This window comes from Candida metapsilosis (genome assembly GCF_017655625.1).
Source record: "Candida metapsilosis strain BP57 chromosome Unknown scaffold2, whole genome shotgun sequence".
NCBI classification, from domain to species: Eukaryota; Fungi; Ascomycota; class Pichiomycetes; order Serinales; family Debaryomycetaceae; genus Lodderomyces; species Lodderomyces metapsilosis.
In genome coordinates, this window is record NW_027138160.1 from 2,872,118 (window position 1) to 2,894,779 (window position 22,662).

Below are 22,662 nucleotides of genomic sequence, written 5' to 3' on the forward strand. Positions count from 1 at the left end.
TTGTGTATAAAAAAAAATTACACACTGACACATCACAAGCTCTTCTTCACAAACGAATAATCAAAAGTTATCCTACACGAAAGTACATTTCAGTGTGAACTATCCTCCTACGTTGCCTTTATTCAAACTTTCACGAACTCGTATCAAATTGATATCTAAAACTTTAATTGTTGTTTCGGTTATTATTTTGCTACTTACAACGATAACTCCATCGGGAAATTTGCTATCATCCATTACACATTACTATAAAGGTCCATCTCCATCCAACATGATCTCATCAAACAGTGTGTCTAAAGTGTACGCTGATGTTTTAGCCTCCAAGCCGCAATCATACTGGGACTATGATGACCTCAATATAAAATGGAACCCTCAAGAAAACTATGAAATAATTAAAAAGTTGGGAAGAGGTAAATACTCAGAAGTGTTTTTAGGAATAGACCTTGTCAAGGGAGAAAAAGTGGTGATCAAAGTGTTGAAACCAGTAAAGAGAAAGAAGATTAAAAGAGAAATATCGATATTGAAAAATTTGGTTGACGGTCCTAACATAGTGGCATTATTGGATGTTGTTAGAGAACCACAACTGAAAACGCCAGGGCTTATTTTTGAAAATATCAACAATATAGATTTCAGGACTTTGTACCCTACGTTCACCGATTATGATATCAGATTCTACATGTATGAACTTTTGAAAGCATTGGATTATTCGCATTCTATGGGGATTATGCACAGAGATGTCAAGCCACATAATGTTATGATTGATCACGAGCAAAAGAAATTGCGGTTAATAGATTGGGGTTTGGCTGAGTACTATCATCCGGGAACAGAATATAATGTTAGAGTAGCATCACGGTACTTTAAAGGTCCTGAATTATTGGTTGACTATAGATTATACGATTACTCGCTAGATCTTTGGTCATTTGGATGTATGCTCGCCTCAATGGTATTCATGAAGGAGCCATTTTTCCATGGTAAATCAAACACTGACCAATTGGTGCAGATTGTGCGTGTTTTGGGATCAAACAACTTGAACAAGTATTTGGACAAGTACAATTTGGTTTTGGGAGATGAATATGAAGATATGGGATATTACAATAGGAGACCTTGGGAACGGTTCATTAATGAAAACAACCAACATCTCGTATCGAATGAATTTTTGGATATAATCGATAAGTTGTTGAGGTATGATCATCAAGAGAGGTTAACAGCTAAGGAGGCTATGCAACACCCCTATTTTGATCCTGTCAGAGCCAATTCGCAACTGTAAATTTTACTAGTAATAGAAAATGCTTTTCATTGTCCTACTCTAATCTATTTGAAAAATTTGGCCATTGCTTTCTTTTGCTTCTCTTTTCTGTCCTTGATCTGTGCTTTTACATCTTGAAGTCCTTTTTGAATTGCAGCGTCAGTAGGCTCCAACTTCAATGCCTCTTCAAAGGACTTTTGTGCGGATTCCTCGTCCTTTGCTAACAAATAACCCAGCCCTCTTCTGTACAAGGCTTTGGCCCTTGATTTGTCGTCGATAGAATCTACCTCCAACGCTTCATTAGCTGCTTTAATTGCCTTCTTACCTTCCTTCAACTTCAATGCCACAAGTGCCAAGTTCAAGCTACAAGAGACTTTCAACTTGTTCAATTCTGCAATATCAGCTTCTGACAACTCCTCTGGGAAATAATCCGTGGCAAACCCAGCCGCTTTGGCATATTTCTCATATGCCTTGTTCAACTTTCCTTCCTTTAACAACTTTGTTCCTATATCTTTAACCTTGGAGATGGCATTAAACACGGATTGAGGGTTATTTACGTCAATGGTTTTCACATCATTATCATGTAAAACTTCTTCATAAATGTCCCCTGTACCATCATCTTGATCAGCTGGGTTCAATACGTAGTCTTCGCTTAAGGCTCCACAATCAGCAATTTTCCACTCATCCACTGGCTTATCCCCTGAATCCTTTTCACTTCTTTCCAATTGACGAACAATGGACTTTCCTTGCACAACCTCACCAAAAACGACATGCTTACCATTCAAATGGGGAGTTGGGACAGTAGTTATGAAAAATTGTGACCCATTTGTATTTGGACCGGAATTAGCCATTGATAATAAGAAAGGCTTATCATGAAGTTTTTCAAAGTTTTCGTCTTCAAACTTTTCTCCATATATTGATTCACCACCGATACCAGAACCATGGGTGAAATCACCACCTTGGCACATAAAGTCCTTGATCACTCGGTGAAAAATAGAACCTTTATAAGTCAAAGGTTTTCCTGAAATCTTTGAAGTGCCATGTTCCCCAGTACACAATTCTCTGAAATTCTTTGCAGTTTTAGGTACTACCTCATCGTACAATTTGAAGATGACTCTGCCCTTTGGCTCACCATTGCAGGTGATATCAAAGTACACTAAGCTGTTTTTCGTTTCAGTCATTGGCAATTGGGTAATGTTCAAGTGAATAAAAGGTGAGGTGTTGGAGATATTTATAGTCCCTGTCAATGGAAGTTTCTGGAAATTTTAAGTTGCGTGAAAAATAACACAAAATCTGAGAGCTGCGAAATTGAATCAACCTGGGGAAAGAGGGAGATGATAAGGGCAGTACATGTAAGGTTGGAATGGACAGTATGAGACATACACATGTAGAGGATAGATAGCACTTGATGTAAAATTGGTATACTGGTAGCAGCTCCAATTTCAACGCATCTCTTCCTATGCTAGCGGTCTTTCATGACACAGCTGTCCCCTGCCCTCGAACATAAACATTCTCTTTCTCCCCTACCCCTCGTCGCCATCTCATTCCATACACTACTCTGGTCCTTCACATCACTCTTCACTGTGCCTCCCCTCTGGTCGTGCACATTGCCCATTTTCCCATTTGTCAGAAAAATCGACAAACCTCCAAAATTGTGCGAAAGAAAAAAAAAAAAAAAGATCATTGAAATATCTCCCATTACCTCGACGACTTTATACCGAGAGGGGTTATCCATAAATCATCTTCTGTATCATAATCAATAGCATTGTTATAATCCTTACGTCCCAATCACTTTACTACATATACACATAATTTATTTCGTTTCCTTTATAGACTGATTCATTATCAAAAAAAAAAAAATTTAATAAAAACTTTTCAAAAACAACAAAAAAAAAATCCAAAGGCAAATTTTTTTCAATTAAAATATGAGTAGAACGTTTCCGTTTTCGAATGCTCCGCTTAGGTCTGTCAAAGAGGTCCAGTTCGGGTTGCTTTCTCCTGAGGAAGTAAGGGCCATTTCTGTTGCCAAGATCGAATACCCAGAAACTATGGATCAAGCAACCAAGAGACCTCGTGAAGGGGGTCTCAACGATCCAAGGTTGGGCTCCATCGATAGAAACTTCAAGTGTCAAACCTGTGGAGAAGATATGGCTGAATGTCCTGGTCACTTTGGTCACATTGAGTTGGCAAAACCTGTTTTCCATATTGGTTTCATTGCCAAGATTAAAAAAGTATGTGAATCCATTTGTATGCACTGTGGGAAATTATTGTTGGATGAACTGAACCCTTTGATGGCACAAGCGATTAAGATTAGAGATCCAAAGAAGAGATTTAATGCTGTGTGGAGTGTGTGTAAAACTAAAATGGTTTGTGAGACAGCCACTAGCGAGGAGGAAATGAGCGAACATCCAACTAGAGGAGGCTGTGGTCACACCCAACCAACCATCCGTAGAGATGGATTAAAGTTGTGGGGAACTTGGAAACATAATAAAAACTTTGAAGAAAATGATCAACCAGAACGTCGTTTGTTGACGCCATCGGAAATTCTCAATGTGTTTAAGCATATTAGTCCAGAGGATTGCTATAAATTGGGATTCAATGAAGACTATGCTAGACCTGAGTGGATGTTGATTACTGTTTTGCCAGTACCTCCACCACCCGTGAGACCATCGATTGCGTTCAATGATACTGCAAGAGGAGAGGATGATTTGACATTCAAGTTGGCCGATATAATAAAAGCAAATATAAACGTCCAGCGTTTGGAGATTGATGGATCCCCACAGCATGTTATTAGTGAGTTTGAAGCATTGCTTCAGTTTCATGTAGCCACTTATATGGATAATGACATTGCCGGACAACCACAAGCATTGCAAAAGACAGGACGTCCGATTAAGTCAATCAGAGCAAGGTTAAAGGGTAAAGAGGGTAGGTTGAGAGGAAATTTAATGGGAAAGAGAGTGGACTTTTCGGCCCGTACTGTTATTTCTGGAGATCCCAACTTGGACTTGGATCAAGTTGGTGTTCCAATTTCCATTGCCAAGACATTGACTTATCCTGAAATTGTAACGCCTTACAACATTCATAAGCTAACTGAGCTAGTTAGAAATGGCCCAAATGAGCATCCTGGTGCAAAATATGTAATCAGAGATACTGGGGATCGTATTGATTTACGATACAACAAAAGGGCCGGTGATATTGCTTTGCAATATGGATGGAAAGTTGAGCGCCATTTAATGGATGATGATCCAGTCTTGTTTAACCGTCAACCTTCTTTGCATAAAATGTCTATGATGGCACATAGAGTCAAGGTCATGCCTTATTCGACATTCAGATTAAACTTGTCGGTTACCTCACCTTACAATGCAGATTTCGATGGTGATGAGATGAACTTGCATGTGCCACAGTCACCAGAAACTAGGTCAGAGTTGTCACAAATCTGTGCTGTCCCTCTTCAGATTGTCTCACCACAGAGTAACAAACCAGTCATGGGTATCGTGCAGGATACTCTTTGTGGTATTCGAAAAATGACTTTGAGGGACATATTCATTGAATATGACCAAGTTATGAATATGTGTTATTGGATCCCCAACTGGGATGGGGTTATTCCACCTCCAGCTATAATAAAACCAAAACCATTGTGGTCAGGTAAGCAGATGTTGTCAATGGCCATTCCAAAAGGTATCCATATTCAGAGGTTTGATGGTGGAAGAGACTTGCTAAGTCCAAAGGATACAGGAATGTTGATTGTTGATGGTGAGATCATGTTTGGTGTGGTTGACAAGAAAACAGTGGGTGCAACTGGTGGTGGTCTAATTCACACAGTATTCAGGGAAAAGGGATCTCAAGTTTGTGCTCAATTGTTTAGTTCTATTCAAAAAGTGGTCAACTTTTGGTTGTTACATAATGGGTTCAGTATTGGTATTGGAGATACCATTGCCGATGCCAACACCATGAAGGATATTACGAAAACAATCCAGGAGGCTAAACAAAAAGTGCAAGAAATTATCCTCGACGCTCAGCATAACAACTTGGATCCAGAACCAGGTATGACTTTGAGAGAATCTTTTGAGCACAACGTGTCTCGTGTATTGAATCAAGCCCGTGATACCGCTGGTCGTTCTGCTGAAATGAGTTTGAAAGATTTGAACAATGTCAAGCAGATGGTTACATCCGGTTCCAAAGGTTCATTTATTAACATTTCTCAAATGTCGGCATGTGTTGGTCAACAAATTGTCGAAGGTAAGAGAATTCCTTTTGGGTTTTCTGACCGTTCCTTGCCTCACTTTACCAAAGATGATTACTCTCCAGAATCAAAAGGTTTTGTTGAAAATTCTTATTTGAGAGGATTGACACCACAAGAGTTTTTCTTCCACGCTATGGCCGGTAGAGAAGGTCTTATCGATACCGCTGTCAAGACTGCAGAGACTGGTTATATTCAACGTCGTTTGGTCAAAGCTTTGGAAGATATAATGGTTCATTACGATGGTACAACTAGAAACTCTTTAGGAGATATCATTCAATTCATCTATGGTGAAGATGGTCTCGATGCCACCCAAGTTGAAAAACAATCTGTTGATACAATTCCAGGATCCGATGAAAGTTTTGAGCGCAGGTACAGGATTGACTTGTTGGAGGAGAATGGATCGATTTCGGAGTCATTATTGGAATCGGGTAAGGAAATCCAAGGTGATGTGAAGTTGCAAAAGTTGTTGGATCAAGAGTATAATCAATTGCTTGATGATAGAAGGTATTTGAGAGATGTATGCTTCCCCAATGGTGACTTCAGCTGGCCCTTGCCAGTCAACTTGCGTCGTATTATTCAAAATGCGCAACAAATTTTCCACAATGGTCGTTACAAAGCATCTGATTTGAAGTTGGATGAAATCGTCAATGGTGTGCGTGATTTGTGTACAAAGTTGCTCGTCGTGAGAGGAAACACAAAATTGGCAAAAGAGGCTCAAGAGAATGCAACTTTGTTATTCCAGTGTTTGGTGAGGTCAAGATTGGCATCACGTAGGGTCATTGAAGAGTTCAAGTTGAATAGATCTTCTTTTGATTGGGTGTTGGGTGAAATTGAAACTCAATTTCAAAAATCAGTTGTTCACCCTGGTGAAATGGTTGGTGTTGTTGCTGCTCAATCTATTGGTGAGCCAGCTACTCAGATGACATTAAATACGTTCCATTACGCTGGTGTTTCATCAAAGAATGTTACTTTGGGTGTTCCTAGACTTAAGGAGATTTTGAACGTGGCAAAGAATATCAAAACGCCAGCATTGACTGTGTACTTGGATCCAGAAGTTGCTTCGGACATCGAGTTGGCCAAGATTGTTCAGTCGTCTATTGAGCACACAACTTTGAAGAATGTCACTTCATCGACGGAGATTTATTACGATCCGGATCCGAGAACCACTGTTATTGAAGAGGATTACGATACAGTTGAAGCTTATTTTGCTATTCCCGATCAAAAGGTTGAGGAAAGTATTGAAAAGCAGTCTCCTTGGTTATTAAGATTGGAGCTTGATCGTGCCAAGATGTTGGACAAGCAGTTGACCATGGCCCAGGTTGCAGAAAAGATTTCTCAAAATTTTGGTGAAGACTTGTTTGTTATCTGGTCAGATGATACTGCTGATAAGTTGATCATTCGTTGTAGAGTTGTTAGAGATCCAAAAACATTGGATGAGGATGCAGACGCAGAAGAGGATCAAATTTTGAAACGTATTGAAGCTCACATGTTGGAGTCTATTTCGTTGAGAGGTATTCCTGGTATCACCAGAGTGTTTATGATGCAACACAAGGTGAGTAAACCGGATGAGACAGGAGAGTTTAAGCAAGGTAAAGAATGGGTGTTGGAGACTGATGGAGTGAACTTGGCCGATGTTATGGCAGTTCCTGGTGTTGACTCGGCTCGTACCTACTCCAACGACTTTATCGAGATTTTGTCGGTGTTGGGTATCGAAGCTACTAGGTCTGCATTGTACAAGGAAATCTTGAACGTTATTGCCTTTGATGGTTCTTATGTCAACTATCGTCACATGGCACTTTTGGTTGATGTTATGACGTCTCGTGGTCACTTGATGGCGATTACACGTCATGGTATTAACAGGTCTGATACTGGTGCCTTGATGCGTTGTTCTTTCGAAGAGACTGTGGAAATTTTGCTTGATGCTGCTGCTGCAGCAGAGTTGGACGATTGTAAGGGTATCTCAGAGAATGTTATGTTGGGACAAATGGCACCTTTGGGAACTGGTGCGTTTGATGTTATGGTTGATGATAAAATGTTGCAACTGGCTCCAGCTAATGTTGCAATGGAAGTTATCGCAGAGGATGGAGGTGCTACACCATACAGAGAGGCTGAGATGCAAGATGATAGGATTCAAATTGACGAAAGTGCTGGTTTCTCTCCAGTTCATGCGCCAAGTTCGGATAGCATGAATGGTGGCTTAACCTCGTATGGTGGTCAACCTACGTCACCAAGTGCCACATCTCCATTCAGCTATGCGACGAGTCCAGGTTACGGTGGAACGAGTCCAGCATATGGAGGAACTAGTCCTGGCTATGGTTATTCACCAACGTCTCCTAGTTACTCACCTACATCGCCAAGCTACTCACCAACGTCGCCAAGTTATTCGCCAACATCGCCAAGCTATTCGCCAACATCGCCAAGCTACTCACCAACATCGCCAAGCTACTCACCAACATCTCCAAGCTATTCACCAACGTCGCCATCATATTCACCAACGTCGCCATCATATTCACCAACGTCGCCATCATATTCACCTACATCTCCATCATATTCACCTACATCTCCATCATATTCACCTACATCTCCATCATACTCACCAACGTCGCCAAGCTACTCGCCAACATCTCCATCGTACTCGCCAACATCTCCATCGTACTCGCCTACTTCGCCTACGTACTCACCAACGTCTCCTACATACTCACCAACATCACCAACCTACTCGCCAACTTCACCAACCTACTCGCCAACTTCACCAACGTATTCACCTACGTCACCTCAATACTCACCAACGAGTCCTCAGTACTCGCCAACTTCTCCAAGCTATTCTCCAGGCTCTCCAGGTTACAACCCTGAGTCTCAAAAGGAAGAGAAGAAGTAAACTGTATAGTTTCATAGGATTTAATTGTAAATTTAGCCGCATTAATTTTTTACTTTTCTTTTTCTCTTGTTTTACTCATCACAGCATGACGAACAAAGGGGTCACCAAGCCTAATGCTGCTCCCACATCGCTAAAAGCTAGAAGTAATAAGAAGAATCAGGTGGTCAAGGCCTTGCTTGATAACCCGTACACACAGTCCAACACGTGGCCTTTTGTAACCCCATCAGTGGCAAAAGATCTTTTAGATTTGATGGATGCGGTACTAGATCGTAACACTCCTTTTCTACATCATGGTTTCAATTCAACGGTGGAGACCTTAGAGAGACAGGCGGCAAACAATAGGGGTAAACACAAGGACTCCGTCAAACAGATAAAGTATCTCATTGTGTGTAAATACGATATTACCCCTCAGTTGCTTACAAGCATGTTCCCTGTGTTGTGCTTCACTGCTTCCAAAGACGCATCGGACATGGTTAAACTAGTTCAACTACCCAGAGGTAGCATGGAGAGGATATCAAAGATTACAGGCACAAGTACAGGTATCTTGGGATTGTCTAACGATATTGCATCTGCCGAACCGATATACAAACTTATTGATGAGAATGTAAAGGACATAGACATTCCATGGTTGAGGGGTATATTTGAATCTCCAGGGAAGTTTTACCAACCACAGGTTAAACAGTTGCCCGTCAAGGCACCGCAAAGGAAACAGAAAAAGTCTATAGAGAAAATGAACGCGTAAATTTTTTTTTATTTTTTTTTTTTTTTTTTTTTTACTTCTCTTCATTCAACATGTCGAAAACATTGGAACTCCCTTGGGTCGAAAAGTATAGGCCTCATGTATTGGATGATATAGTAGGGAATGAGGAGACTATAGAACGTTTAAAGATTATCGTGCTGGATGGGAACATGCCTAATATGATCATCAGTGGGCTTCCAGGTATTGGAAAAACCACGTCTATTCACTGTTTGGCGTATGAATTGTTGGGAAAAGAGCATTACCATCAAGCTACATTGGAGCTCAATGCTTCCGATGATAGAGGTATTGATGTTGTGAGGAACAAGATAAAGCAGTTTGCTCAGACAAAGATCCTGCTTCCGCCAGGAAGGACAAAAATTATCATTTTAGATGAAGCCGATTCCATGACGCCTGGTGCTCAACAAGCATTGAGAAGGACTATGGAGATTTACTCAAACACTACTAGGTTTGCATTTGCTTGTAATCAGTCGCTGAAAATTATAGAGCCACTACAATCGCGTTGTGCCATTTTGAGGTATAATAAATTGTCAGATGAGGAGGTGTTGAAAAGGTTATTGGATATTATCAAGATGGAGGATGTGCAGTATAACAATGAAGGTTTGCAAGCATTGATTTTCAGTGCAGAAGGAGATATGAGGCAAGCTATTAATAATATGCAGAGTACAGTGGCGGGATTTGGCTTTGTTAATGATGTCAATGTGTTTAAAATTGTTGACCAGCCACATCCGCTAGTGATTAAGAACATTTTAACAAACTGCTTGCAGGGGGATATTGATAAGGCAATAGGGTTGTTGGATGGTCTTTGGCACAAAGGATACTCGGCTATTGATATAGTGACCCTGACCTTCAAGGTGGCTAAAACTATTCCCAATGTTGATGAGCTGAAACGATTGAATATGATTAAAGAGATTGGATTTGTCCATATGAGAGTGTTGGAAGGTGTCGGAAGTTATTTACAGCTCTGCGGAATGTATGCAAAGATATGCGATTTATGATTTATATACACTAGCTAGCTTTTGAAAGTGGTTGACTTCGGATTTAGAGTCTTCTGCTTCGTTAGAGACTATGGTGTAGACTAGTGAATAGTTTCTGTCAAGAAAAGTTTCCTTATCGTGACCTCTAAATGCATTTGCCGCTTTTGTGAGAGTACTCTCGTAAGCATTTCTTAGTCTGGTAATGGCTGTCACAGATGGCTCACCCTCTGAAGATAAACGAAGCAATCCCAGGTAAAATAAAGCAAACTGCTGAGTGACATTCAATGGAACCAAAGATTTTGGAGTCATGGGTATGTGCTTTTTGAGTGCATCACAATTGAGATCAATCAATTTGCTAAACATGGGCCAGAGCGTGAGTAATAATGAATTGAGGTGATCGTCAAGGGCTGGGATGTGGTTCTCGTGCAATCTCTCTTGAAAATTATGAATCAATTTGATAATAAGCAATATAGCGTACACATCGGAAGTCCCATCTGTTATGAGGGTGAGAAAATCTGTGCTCATTTTGAATACATCTTGAAACATTTCCAATGCCCAAGTGTGGTTAGTTTCACTTCCTTGGTAGAAGAAAGCGACAACAAATAGATATTCCACAGTCAAGTTGTCACAAATTGCTCGAAGAAGTTGGAGAAAGACAAACTCGATTGTGTATGGGGTATGGATTGACTCTGCCATTTGTGATGGCATACAAGAATCGGTACTGTTGAGTATTTGAAATCTTGACTCAAATGTGGACAAGTAGTTTGGTGAGTCAAATATTGAAACTTCAAGGCGTCTCTTGGGAAGTTTTTCCAAGGAGTAGATGTACTTTGCAAACTTGCTTCGGTAGTACCACTTCATTGTACTTTGATATGCTTGTTGCAACTGTTGTCCTAGCTTTGGTTGCTGTGATTGTAAGAAATGAAACAAGTCTGTACATCCAAGAAGCTTGTTCTGTACTTCCTGTGACGATATTGGCTTTGTTCGGAGGGCTCTAATTTGCTCAATAACGAAATCCCTAGTTCTCTCAACCACTTTAGCTTTGATCAACATTGCCTCCTCCTCATTCATCTTGTCAAGTAAGTAACTGACTTTTTCAAAGTACTTGTTTGACAATTCCTCGTGTAGTACGTCACGTATGAGCTCTGGGGGGAGCACTTTTTCATTTATTGTTTGTTCAAGCATTCGGGTGATCATTTTATTTGTTTGTGAGTCTCTTGATAATTCAGTTGATTGTTGTTCGAGAGAGACCAAGCTGGAGGATAAATCTTTCAAGTCCTTGGAGAATCCTTCAAGTATGGATCCAATAGGTTCCAACTTCTTTCTGTGTTGTGACAATTCCTTATTATAAGAATGAAAGTGAGACATTGCTTCAGCAATGTCGATTTGTTTGTCTGTCTCAAGATCTGCTCGGTAGTGCTCCAAAAGGGAGTCGGATGAGATAGGAACATCCTTGGTAGCGGTAGAATATTCACCTGTGAGGGGTAGTAGTTTCTCAAGTGTTGAAATTCCCATTGATGAAATGAAATTGTTTCAAGTTGGGTGTACTTTTTTTTTTTTTTTTTTTGCCTCAACAATGTTGACATCAGATCAACAAAAGGCAGTGGAGTATGACTACAGCCCTGGTACAATTTTGTCAATACAGAGTGGTCCTGGATGTGGTAAAACATGGACATTGATAAACCGAATCAAGTGGTTGATACAGGATGGTGTGAATCCGCTGGATATAATTGTCTTGTCAATGACAAACAGAACCGTGAATTTGTTGCAAAACGCGTTACTTGCAAATGGCGTGGACAAGGTGGTTATTAAAACATTCCACTCGTTTGCTTCTCAGATCTTTGATGACAATTTTGAAAAGTATTTCCCCGGGCGTCCACCCAATAGTGTTGTTGATGACTCGACTTGGAAATCGTTTGCCAAGTTTTTCAGCGCAAAGCATAAGGTTTTGGATTCAGCTGTGCTTGCGGTCAAGTCTGGTGAGCTGATTGATCTGGTTGCATTGAAAATTGGTATCTCAAGCAATCAGTTGCGACGGACGTTGCAATACCTAGAGGATAATGGGATGATTCGATTTCATGGTTTGATAACCAGCGCGCTTGAGATCCTAGATGCTTCGAAAGGAGAGTTGCCGTTGGCCGATGCAAAGGTGGTTATTATTGACGAGTTTCAGGATATGCAGCCGATCCTTTTAGAGTTTATAAAGAAAATTGCTGTTTATGGGGAGAAGCATGTGACGATAGCGGGTGATAAGAACCAGTGTATTTATGACTTTTTGGGATCACGTCCTGGAATTACGGAAGAGTTTGTAAATGAGTTGAAGTTTAAGTGCTCCGAGGTTGTCTTGAAGGAGACGTTTCGATTGAGTCCGGAGGTTTTACAGGTTGCGAATGAGATTATTCCTTCGGAATTGACAAGTGTGAAACAAGAAGGTGTTGCTCCCATGCAACTGGGAGATCTATGTACCGATATTGTTGAATTGATTGCAATATCAGGAGGATTAATCAAGTTTTCGGATATTGCAATCCTTGCATTTACTAATAAAGAGGTGGATCGGTTTGCTGAGGAATTGACTACGCGATACGGAATAAAATGCAACAAGTTTAGTCCTAGTTGGAAACATTTGCATATATACTTGGATTTTCTACACATTCTTCGGAGAAGTTATGGATCTGATTTTGCGTTATTGTTTGTGTTGGAGAAGATGGGGGTTAGAAATTTAAAGGCGCTATTTGCGAGATATAGTGAGTGGAACTGCAGTAAGAAAAATAGGTTGGAGGATTACTTGAGAGAGAATAGTGATAATCCTGCTGTCAGGGAGTTCCTAGCCATGATTGAGAAGGAAAGGGTAGGTTTGGACTCGCCAATTTCCATATTTTCCACCTTAGGCCGAATTGGCATTCAAACCGGGTTACTTGGGATGGTAAAAGCAGAAGAGATGACTGCTTTCTACTCCTCGTTAAAAGGATGTTATGGAAACCACAAAGGCTCATTTTTGGACTACTTTCTGCGGCATTATTACGATGACGAGCCGGTGTTTGAAGAGGATAGTGTGAATGTATCCACAGTGCATAAGGCAAAAGGGTTAGAGTTTCCAGTTGTCTTTATACCCAACTTTTCAAGATTGCCAACATCGAGGTTAAAGTATGTTGCTGTCACTAGGGCCAGATGCTTGTTGTATGCGGAAAGCTTTGAGAAAAGGGACATTGATGAGAGGATGGTAGAGACTATCGCAAGAGATTTACAAAGAGTGCCCAATGCAGTCAAAATGAAAGCGGGTAGACAATTTTTCAATTTGTACAAGAAATTAGGTTAATTTATTTAGTATATCCATAACTTCGGCGCTAGGTGTGTCCTCCTTTTCAGCGGTTGGCGTATCGTCATTTTCTGCACTTGGTGTATCCTCCTTTTCATCCTCTCCTTTGTATTCATTCACTTGGATGTCTTTGGCAAATGCAACTTTTTTGGGAGTGGAGCCTCCAGAAGGGCTAGGAGACGGTCTCTTTTTCACCGGCTCGTCGTCAGAGTCTTCATACTTGGGCAATTCGTCATCGGAGCTTTCTTCGACACCTTGCAAAACGCGCCTTGTTTCCTCGATCTTGTTTAATTTTTCGTTAATAATTGCAATTTTAGTATCATCGGTTCCATTGTCTAACGATTCAAGCAATTTCTCTAATTGGGATTTAATCTGTGCACGGGTAGACTTTATACTCTCTATGTTTTTGATTGACACCTTGCTTAGTTTCTCCAATACCTTTAGCTTGTTGAGGTGGACTTGAGTCTCTGGCAAGGTATCTGCATCCAAATTTAGGTACGTCTTTGATTGAATGCCCAATTGGGTAAGATTTCCTTGACTTATGTCGGTCAATTCATCAATTCTTTTGTATAGGTCATTGATTAGTTGAAGCTCGGGTAAAATAGTCACATTTTGAGGTTGACCTACCCTGTCTTTAAGTTTCTTAATCCCATCGGCATCAAACACTAACCTCTCCTCCCAAACCGAGATAAGTCTGTCAATTTTCTTCTTTATGTTGGAGTCAACGCTGTGATAAATAGGGTTTATAACCTCCAAGAGAGGGCCAAAGTAGTCAATTATATATTTATTCTTGTGGTGGCGCTTGGCCTTTTGGATGACATCGTTGCATAGGTATAGTAGCAAAAGCTTGGTTGGTGGTGGTGCATTCAACACTTGTGATTTCCACACATCAATGAATGACTGTGACGACGATTCATTTTGAAGCATATACCCCGATAGGTAGTTGATGGACTCCTGGGTCTCATTAATCTTGGCCAACTTTGAAGCAAACGACATTGATGAAGAAGAGAAGTAAAAAAAAAAAAAAAACAAAAAAAAAATTCATCATTTGTTGATATTTCAACCATGGCCAAAGCAAAGCTGAAGTCTCGTACTATATTTACCGAGGATGAAGTCGATCCATCGTCAGTAGTGGATCTCATCAACAAATATGTCCATACGAATGCAGATGTGATACACGCAAAGTATAAGGAGTTTGCTGAAGAGCAAATGGCGTCGGATCATAAGTTGATACAGGAATTACAAGAAGAAAATGCTAGACTTACGGAGGAGTTGGAGAGCCGGTCTCAATTCAGCTCCCCTGTGAAGAAGCAAAATGAAGACGTTTTCTACTCGTTGGATATTCTTGAAATAATGAGCGGGTTAAAGGTTACATACTTTAATGATAATGGAAAGGAATTGGTTTACGAGATGAAATCGTCGGGAAAGGACTTGGAGATTCACTACAAGCTAATCCTAGCGAAAGATGGCTCAGAGGTGACGTATATCCCCATTTTTGATGGAAATGAGGAGGCGATGAAGTTGTTGCCAGAGTACTTTTTGGATAGCTTTTCGTTTGATTTTAAAAATTTGCCTTTATTTTATAACAAAGTGAACAAGTATATAAATAAGTAGTCTATTGTATTATTAATTTTCCATCAACTTTGGATATAGTCAATTTCTTTAAGATCTCCTTTAGTTTCTTTTTATCGTCCTTGGAAGCCTTTTTGAGGACTTTGTAGAGGTTTGACTTTTCAGTGACAAACAGGGAGAGGGAACCCTCTGGTTGTGATGTTGACTTCTTTGGTGATGGTGCGGACTTCTTCTTCTGCTGCTGCTGCTGCTGTTGCTCTGGTTGCTTTGGCTTTTGCTTTTTCCCCTTGTACAATCCCTTTTCATACTTTTCAGCTTCCGATATACAACTGGTATGTTTATCATGATCGTTATTCTGAAACGTGGTCGAACAGTCAATACAGGTAAAGTAAGCCCCACGGCATCTCTGCTGATGTTGACCCAACTTCTTCTTCACTACTGTGTCATTGCAGACCTCGCATGAAAATGATACCATAGCTTGAAGAGCTTAAGATGAGATGAAAATGATTTTCACACAAAGAAAAAAAAAAAAAAAGAAGAAAAATTATCACCAGACGTTCCTCCACAATGGCCAGATTCGGAACAAATGTATTCAGGGGAAAGAAAGAGCAGGAGTTATACGACAAGACATTCGCAGGACGTTACTCAAAGCTAGTCAAAAAAAATCACTTCTTGTACTTTGGTCTTCCATTTTTGTTATCAATAGTTGCCGGCTCAATCTATCTTCAAAAATTCACCAGTGTCAAGTGGGAGAAGTACGATCAGAAATACCAGCAATTAGGAGAGGATGAGATGTTGAATTTGATTGAGAATAAAAGAAAGGTGAATAAGAAGGATGATTATTATAGGCTACTGGGATTGCTCACGGATCATCTTGATAAAGTACAAGAAGATTATGAAATTAAACGAATTGAAAGAAAAAAAGAAGACGAACCTGTATGGTGGAGAAAGTAAATAGTACATGTATATAGTATAATCTATGGAGTAGTGACTATCTCTGTTACAAGATATTGGAACAACAATCTAGTGGGGGGAGAGAGCAATTAAGAGAGGAGGAGATGTTGAGAATATAAGATATGATTGATGACTACTACTGGGATTGCAGATAATACGACAAAACTATGAAATAAAAAACGACGACGCACCTGTATGGTGGAGAAAGTATATAATCTATGGAGTAGTGACTATCTTCTCAGTTCCAAGAACAAATTGAAACAATGATCTGGAAACTTCTGGCACATTGTATGGGACCATGTGACTGGCGTTGTAGATATTCACCAAAGTCAAGTTTCTATCTTGTAAAACCCACCCAGCTGGCTCAGATCCAAATTCCCAATCAATTTTGTTATCTGGATCAGAAAAGCCTTGTTCACCATTCCAAGTCATGTTTGAGACATAATCCAAAACACCCTCGGTGTTACATATGATATCGTCTGCTCCATTGAACAACACAATTGGAATCTGTTCAAGAAGTGCTGGTAAAAGCGTCTTTGCTGGGGCAGAGTGTGATGGAACAAATGTCGAAGTCACGTTGTCATTACATTCCTGCCAACGAATTTTGTGATCGATATTCAAATCCAGCATTACTTTTGCCTCTCTCAAAAACTTTGCCAAATTGCTCCTGTCTGGACTTGGATAGCTATTTCCACAATCTTTATCACGTAACTTGTAGTTGTACATGTTGAGACACAGTTCTCCTGACAGAGAATTACTCAGAGTGGCATCAAGAAGTATGTTGATGATGCTATCACATGCAGGTGCATCGTTGATATTTCCGTCATTGGAGGCACTTCCATTAACAACAGCTTCACATTCAGCTTGAGCTTGAAGTAAATCTGGCCAAGCTTCGTTATCATCATCAATAAGATCGTGTTCCTTAAAGAATGGAATGTATGATAAACTTTGTTCATTTGGAGAGACCCATCCATTACCAATTAGCAAACCTTTCAAATTGTAGTCCGTCTTTTCAAGAATGGCGGTAGCAATGTATGGAATATATTGACCACCATACGATTCACCAGCAATGTACAAGTCATTGTCAACATCCTCAGGGAACACCTCAAAATACTTTTCCAAAAATCCTAAGAAGTTTGTTTGTACCTGGTCGAGTTCGGTCAACAAAGGACCATCACTAAAGCCAACTTTATTTGGTTGATCCAAGTACACCATATCAGTAACCGTATGCCAAGAGCCATTATTGATAACAACTTCCTCATCCTTGTCAACTCTAAAAGGTCCATTTTCTAATAAAGCACCATCAAGTGAGGAGCAACCCGGTCCTCCATTGAGCCAAAAAGTGGTTCTATTCTTATTCTCTGATGACTTTTTGGCATCAACAACCTTCCAAAAGAAGTATTCGGTGTTGTTTTCAGGGAAGATTTCCAATTGACCAGCATACATAATTGGTTTGGTGTAGTTGGATGGTAATTTATCCCATCCTGGTAAATTTGTCACCAAAAACTCTTTTGCATCATCTGAATCACTTCCTTTGTAAGGTAAAGCCAAAGCTAATGCCAAATTTAAAGCTAATGCTGAGAATAACATGTTTGCTGATCTGAAGGGGCAACAGCAGCATCATAAGCAGCAGCACCGTGCCCTATTTATAGTCATCTTGCTGCCACGGCGTTTTTCTATTTTTTTCGCAACTTGATGCCGTCCTATTGTTTGAAAACAATAGCCGCTGTCACACGACGGTTGGCACATTACAAATGAGGCTGAGTTATTACGAATTGTGATTACAAATTCTCTATTGTGAACAGGTAGTATAAATCTTTCGAATGTATGATGAGATGGCATGGAAAACCCCACATTGCTTTTGAGTAACTTAATAAAATTCTTCAAATGCCAACTTATTGTCTTTGCAAAAACGGCGAATTCGCTTGTGTTCATGACGTCAGGAAATGGAAGTTTTCCGAGCTATTTTTAGAATATTGTTCGAAAATAAGTTTTTCCACAAAAAAACGGCATAAAACGGATAATTACGCATTCAATTAAACGTGGCAAAGTAATCTATCAATCTGGTCGTGTCTATGGAAACAAAAAGAAATCCAAAGTGATCGCTTTCCATTAATACAATCTCAGGCATTCACTCGACTACACAGTCACATCGAAAAGGCTATGGCATCATGGCTTAGCTCATCATAGTGTACTGCGCAATCCTAAAAGAAGTTAAACTGTCATGTATCTTCACCTCAAATAACAAAGATGAGCTAACCTGACCTACCAAGTTGTCAATGTAAAGTAAAAGAGCCGAAGCCCCAGCAGAGCAGTTTGTGGTTTTGCATAATCATTAAAGCAACAGTGGCAAAGATACTGTACAGGGTATCGCATGAGGATTTGAGTACAGATTGATGAAACTGGCGTCCTACTATGAATGCATTGACAAGAAGCCGCAGTCAACTTTGACAGAGATTGTTCAGAGCCAAAACTAACGCGTCAGAGGACAAGAATAACTTTTATCGCTGTAACATTAAAGCCATCCAGCATCACTCCAAGCGATGAACTATCACGTCAAATTGACGTTGACCTACCCATTTTTATGCTGGCTGTGCTTGGCAAATGAAATCATCCAAGTGGATTGAACAAGGTAACTTAAAAACTTGGTGAAGCATGAAAAACTTATTTATGTGTCCCATTTTTACCCCTGAGATATGTTTTTTTCAGATTTTCACCCCTTGTTGATACATCACCATGAGACTCAAACTTGACTTGTACCAGTTGGACATTTTGCAGAGCATTTTCTCCTTCGTTGAGGTCAAGGAGATCACTCAATTACTTGAGGGATCCTTTTTGCAGCACAATCCAAACATTAAAAATGCCATTCACCACACACTTACAAGAGGATTCACCTACTACCACCAAACTTCCAGGAATTACAGAGACGATGGCTACCCTGATCTGAGAGTTCAAGATCCAAATTCATTGAGTAGGGAGCAATATGAATTAACAGAGACCTACTGCGTTGAGCAGCAGATACATACCACATCCAAGATCTCCTACGGACTTTGTCATATGGTTGACCTTCTTGATTTACTTGAGTTGATAAGGGCCTTACAACCAAGTAGTACTGTGGCACTAGTATTTGAGTTGGACTTTGGCTACGCGTTTAAACTTGATATGAACAAGTTTATGGAGCTGTTTGAACATATTAGCGATCGGATTGTCATGTTGACTATGAAATTCCAGAGGCTTCAGGAATTGGATGGAGGCGTTACATTCAAGAACCTTGAAGTATTTAATAATCACTTGTGCCGTGTTTCTTCATTCAATTGTCCGAAAATGAAAAAACTTCTGTTCAATGTTTTAGATGGTTATGATGTATGTTCACTCCCTACTGTACAAATGCTCAGACTTGTCTGTTCGGGCTGGTTAAGTGAGGATACTGTCGACACGTCCAATATGATAGAGGGGTCACGCAACATAAAGATACAAGGAGAATATGAGAAGGATATCGATGAGGCTTTAATAAAAAGCATTATAAAGTATGCCGATACAAACACTAGTATTGATTGTCTCAAGAGACTAGATGAAAATGTCTTTGGGTTGTTGATCAAGGCCGTTAAAGAAGAGCGTTGCAGCTTGAGGTCGCTATTTATTGAACGCCCGATTTCCCAGTTGGAGGTTTATCCTTATTATTCATTAGAACTTTGTGATGTCAAAAATTTGTCTGTGTTAATGAACTTGCCATCAACGTTGAAAGTGCTCAAAGTTTCACTATCCTACGTTGGCACACTTGAAGCAAATGATCTATTGGACTTGCTTCCTATAGGTTTGGAAGCTTTAAAGATACTGGAAAGCTACTGTATGACGTGTGATGGGTTTTTGGATCTTTCTAGATTTCATCTGTTGAGAAAACTCATTTTATTAGTGAGCTTTATGTGTGATGCGAAAGCTGCACAATTGCCTGACTCAATAGATGAATTGTGGATTAACTGTCGTGCATCTACAATTTCTGAGGTAAAATTTCCAGAGCGTTTGAAAAGTATGAAATTAACAGGTCTTTATGGTCCTCGTGGTACACTCGCTAAAATTGACGGAGTGCAATATCCTTCAACTTTAAAACAAGTTGAACTAAGGGACAATAGAATCGTGACCATTGACCTATCCAATGTGGAGAGACTTGAGAAGTTGACGTTGTACAGAACGGAATTTGAAGGTTTGAAGTTGCCAGATGTTGATGCATTGAGCTTTGAGTATTGTGAGAAAATACCTGAGTCTTACAGTGGTGCAGCTGAGCAGTATTTGTGCTTCAGGGGATGCAATCTTGAGAATATGACGTTGAGACTTGGATCGTGTTTGAAGTATTTGATTTTGTCCTATTGCAACTTATCCAAGTTTGATGTTGATTTACCAGGTTGTTTGGAAGAGGTTGACTTGTCGCACAACAACTTGACTGAGTTTCCAGTTCAGCTTTCCAACTTGAAGAGGTTGCGCTTATTGAATGTTGCAGATAACAGAATTCGCAATGGTTGTATTGATTTTCAGACTTGCTCAATCGAAGCGTTGGATGTTTCCTGTAATTTGATTAAGAAGATTAAGTTGACTTTTCCAGGCCCGACTAAACTAATGTATCTTGCCTTGCATGACAATATGATAAAAGAGATTGCAGATGAATCAATCGGCAGTCATCCCAGGTTGTTTAAAGTTGAGTTGGAGGAGGAAGAATTCAACGAAGATGTTATTAATGTGAAGTTGCATTTGGCAACTTCCCAAGAGTATTTTGAGAAGTGGGAAATCAGTGGTGCGATGGAGAGGGCGGCATAATGTTGAAGGGTTTATATAATAAAGTTATAGTTGCACGACATAAGAAATATATAGCATATACCAATTTCGAATCAAATAGTTTAGCAATTGTTGCCTATACGGAGTAACACCAGTTTCTATTTCGAAAGGCAAACCTCCAGCTTGAACGCTGCATCCAGCTAAAGGCGTGATGTCTCCTAGTGTATTTCTGCTAGTTTTTGTACTTGTTTCCCCCTTCTCAAACAAGCTCTGAACTAAGTCATCCAACTTTTCTCAAAACTGATAAAATGTGCCAACTCTCAAGAAAGTACTGCTCTTGAATTCCCACTAGCATTATGAAGTTGTTTGGACCAGTGTTATTGGGTAATTTGCAGTTGCGTTCGTTGTATTCTCTTATCATTTCAGGTTGGCGTCTTCAATTGATTGTCAACTTAACAGCTTGTGGCAATCTCCCTCCAATATTGTTTTGTTAAACCAAGTAGCTCTAAGTGCTTGGCTCGATGTGATTGATAATTGACAGTAGTGATCTCTGTATTCCAAGTAGTATCCGATGTGTGGCATGTCCCTCTTGTTTCAACTTGCAAAACGGACAATCTTCACCAAGTACTGCTGTCGTTTGAGAACTTTCACCAGTAGGCTCTTACAGTGGTAATGGTAAGAGCATGTTGCATTCACTGTATCATCCTGAATTTGCTTTGTCTGGGGTGCTTCTTGATTTGATGAAGGCAACAATCTCCACCAAGACATCATTGGATGACAGCAGTACTCTCAACAAAGACACCAATGTAAACACCTAGTCATCTGTGCTCAGTAGATACCTTATATACAAACTTGCTTTTTGCGCGGGCGCGCGCCATAGTTAAGCACTAAAAAAAAAAAAACGCGGGCGACCCTTAAAAAACGCGGGCGGTTAGCGCGGGCCATTGCTAATAAGTGCACGAGTTTTAACTGTATCGTTGAAGTTAAGGTCTCTATGAATAGCTACAGGTCTATAGATTATACCAACATGTTAAACTGCTTACTTGTCTAACAATTTTTGTTGTTGTGGTGTGCCTATTTTACAGTAGTTAAGGGGTAGTGTAGATTTTGCCAAAAAATGAGAAAGCTCAAATATCTCCACGAGCAGACATACTATGACAATGATGTGGTGTCTATAAGTAGCTGTTAGTATATAGACTTTACTGAGACACTTAGCTGAGAACTTATCATACAAAATTGTTGTGTTGTGCCAAGTTGATTTTATTTTGCAGCCAAGGTAGTGTACTTTTTGCGAAAAGAGCGGGCGGTTCCCTCTTTTCTTAACTATGGTAGTGTACTTTTTGCGAAAAGAGCGGGCGGTTCCCTCTTTTCTTAACTATGGTAGTGTACTTTTTGCGAAAAGAGCGGGCGGTTCCCTCTTTTCTTAACTATGGTCGTGTACTTTTTGCGAAAAGAGCGGGCGGTTCCCTCTTCTCGGATCCGATAGTGCAGAATGACGAATCAGAATGAGCGGTTCATCTGAGCCAATCAATTTTACAGTAATTATTTATACTTCTTTTTTTGTTGATTCTTAATACTTTATCTTCTTTACAACTCCATCCATCATAGTGTACTTCACTTCAAACAAATCAACATGTCTAAAATAGTCAGCGTAGTTGGATTACCACTCCCAGGTTGAACTTCCACAAGCCTATGCTACACTGGTAATTTTGTTGTCTTAAAGAAAAGTACAAATGCACAGATATCTTGACTTAGCAATTCATATGCTTTACTACTTCATTCAAAGAAAATATGTTATAGAGGCAGTACTGTTGCTCAACATGGTCAGCCATTGTTCATAGATTCTTTGGACTTGCCAGTTGTGAGAAAGAACAGTCAGTTCAAAGATTAGTTGGTACTTGTATCGATGTTGGAGACTTACATGATTAGTATACAAGCAGAGCAGTAGTGCCACA

The 22,662-nt window shown here is 39.9% G+C and overlaps 12 protein-coding genes across 12 annotated transcripts; 7 read left to right on the plus strand and 5 right to left on the minus strand. All coding sequences in view use genetic code 12, as the record gives it.

Annotated features, from left to right (window-relative positions):
- Positions 1–268: 268 nt before the first annotated feature.
- On the plus strand, positions 269–1,264 carry CKA1 (casein kinase 2 catalytic subunit; the record flags this gene model as incomplete). The annotated part of the gene is made up of 1 exon (XM_067691670.1): positions 269–1,264. The coding sequence occupies one exon, from the start codon at positions 269–271 to the stop codon at positions 1,262–1,264; it is 996 nt and encodes a 331-aa protein (XP_067550013.1).
- A 44-nt stretch (positions 1,265–1,308) lies between these two features.
- Positions 1,309–2,424, minus strand: CPR6 (peptidylprolyl isomerase; the record flags this gene model as incomplete). The annotated part of the gene is made up of 1 exon (XM_067691671.1): positions 1,309–2,424. The coding sequence occupies one exon, from the start codon at positions 2,422–2,424 to the stop codon at positions 1,309–1,311; it is 1,116 nt and encodes a 371-aa protein (XP_067550014.1).
- A 744-nt stretch (positions 2,425–3,168) lies between these two features.
- On the plus strand, positions 3,169–8,364 carry RPO21 (DNA-directed RNA polymerase II subunit RPB1; the record flags this gene model as incomplete). The annotated part of the gene is made up of 1 exon (XM_067691673.1): positions 3,169–8,364. One exon carries the CDS (start codon positions 3,169–3,171, stop codon positions 8,362–8,364), a length of 5,196 nt encoding a protein of 1,731 aa, XP_067550015.1.
- An 85-nt stretch (positions 8,365–8,449) lies between these two features.
- POP3 (Pop3p) lies at positions 8,450–9,106 on the plus strand (the record flags this gene model as incomplete). Its single annotated transcript, XM_067691674.1, has 1 exon — positions 8,450–9,106. The coding sequence occupies one exon, from the start codon at positions 8,450–8,452 to the stop codon at positions 9,104–9,106; it is 657 nt and encodes a 218-aa protein (XP_067550016.1).
- A 50-nt stretch (positions 9,107–9,156) lies between these two features.
- RFC4 (replication factor C subunit 4) lies at positions 9,157–10,119 on the plus strand (the record flags this gene model as incomplete). Its single annotated transcript, XM_067691675.1, has 1 exon — positions 9,157–10,119. The coding sequence occupies one exon, from the start codon at positions 9,157–9,159 to the stop codon at positions 10,117–10,119; it is 963 nt and encodes a 320-aa protein (XP_067550017.1).
- A 14-nt stretch (positions 10,120–10,133) lies between these two features.
- Positions 10,134–11,613, minus strand: VPS52 (Vps52p; the record flags this gene model as incomplete). The annotated part of the gene is made up of 2 exons (XM_067691676.1): positions 10,134–10,154; positions 10,312–11,613. The coding sequence occupies 2 exons, from the start codon at positions 11,611–11,613 to the stop codon at positions 10,134–10,136; spliced, it is 1,323 nt and encodes a 440-aa protein (XP_067550018.1).
- A 61-nt stretch (positions 11,614–11,674) lies between these two features.
- HMI1 (ATP-dependent 3'-5' DNA helicase) lies at positions 11,675–13,322 on the plus strand (the record flags this gene model as incomplete). The annotated part of the gene is made up of 2 exons (XM_067691677.1): positions 11,675–13,242; positions 13,295–13,322. 2 exons carry the CDS (start codon positions 11,675–11,677, stop codon positions 13,320–13,322), a joined length of 1,596 nt encoding a protein of 531 aa, XP_067550019.1.
- An 83-nt stretch (positions 13,323–13,405) lies between these two features.
- Positions 13,406–14,410, minus strand: I9W82_002785 (uncharacterized protein; the record flags this gene model as incomplete). The annotated part of the gene is made up of 1 exon (XM_067691678.1): positions 13,406–14,410. One exon carries the CDS (start codon positions 14,408–14,410, stop codon positions 13,406–13,408), a length of 1,005 nt encoding a protein of 334 aa, XP_067550020.1.
- Positions 14,411–14,479: 69 nt separating this feature from the next.
- I9W82_002786 (uncharacterized protein) lies at positions 14,480–15,028 on the plus strand (the record flags this gene model as incomplete). Its single annotated transcript, XM_067691679.1, has 1 exon — positions 14,480–15,028. The coding sequence occupies one exon, from the start codon at positions 14,480–14,482 to the stop codon at positions 15,026–15,028; it is 549 nt and encodes a 182-aa protein (XP_067550021.1).
- Position 15,029: 1 nt separating this feature from the next.
- On the minus strand, positions 15,030–15,461 carry I9W82_002787 (uncharacterized protein; the record flags this gene model as incomplete). Its single annotated transcript, XM_067691680.1, has 1 exon — positions 15,030–15,461. One exon carries the CDS (start codon positions 15,459–15,461, stop codon positions 15,030–15,032), a length of 432 nt encoding a protein of 143 aa, XP_067550022.1.
- Positions 15,462–16,156: 695 nt separating this feature from the next.
- On the minus strand, positions 16,157–17,530 carry I9W82_002788 (KEX1; the record flags this gene model as incomplete). The annotated part of the gene is made up of 1 exon (XM_067691681.1): positions 16,157–17,530. One exon carries the CDS (start codon positions 17,528–17,530, stop codon positions 16,157–16,159), a length of 1,374 nt encoding a protein of 457 aa, XP_067550023.1.
- A 1,146-nt stretch (positions 17,531–18,676) lies between these two features.
- On the plus strand, positions 18,677–20,749 carry I9W82_002789 (leucine-rich repeat domain-containing protein; the record flags this gene model as incomplete). The annotated part of the gene is made up of 1 exon (XM_067691682.1): positions 18,677–20,749. The coding sequence occupies one exon, from the start codon at positions 18,677–18,679 to the stop codon at positions 20,747–20,749; it is 2,073 nt and encodes a 690-aa protein (XP_067550024.1).
- Between the last annotated feature and the right edge of the window lie 1,913 nt (positions 20,750–22,662).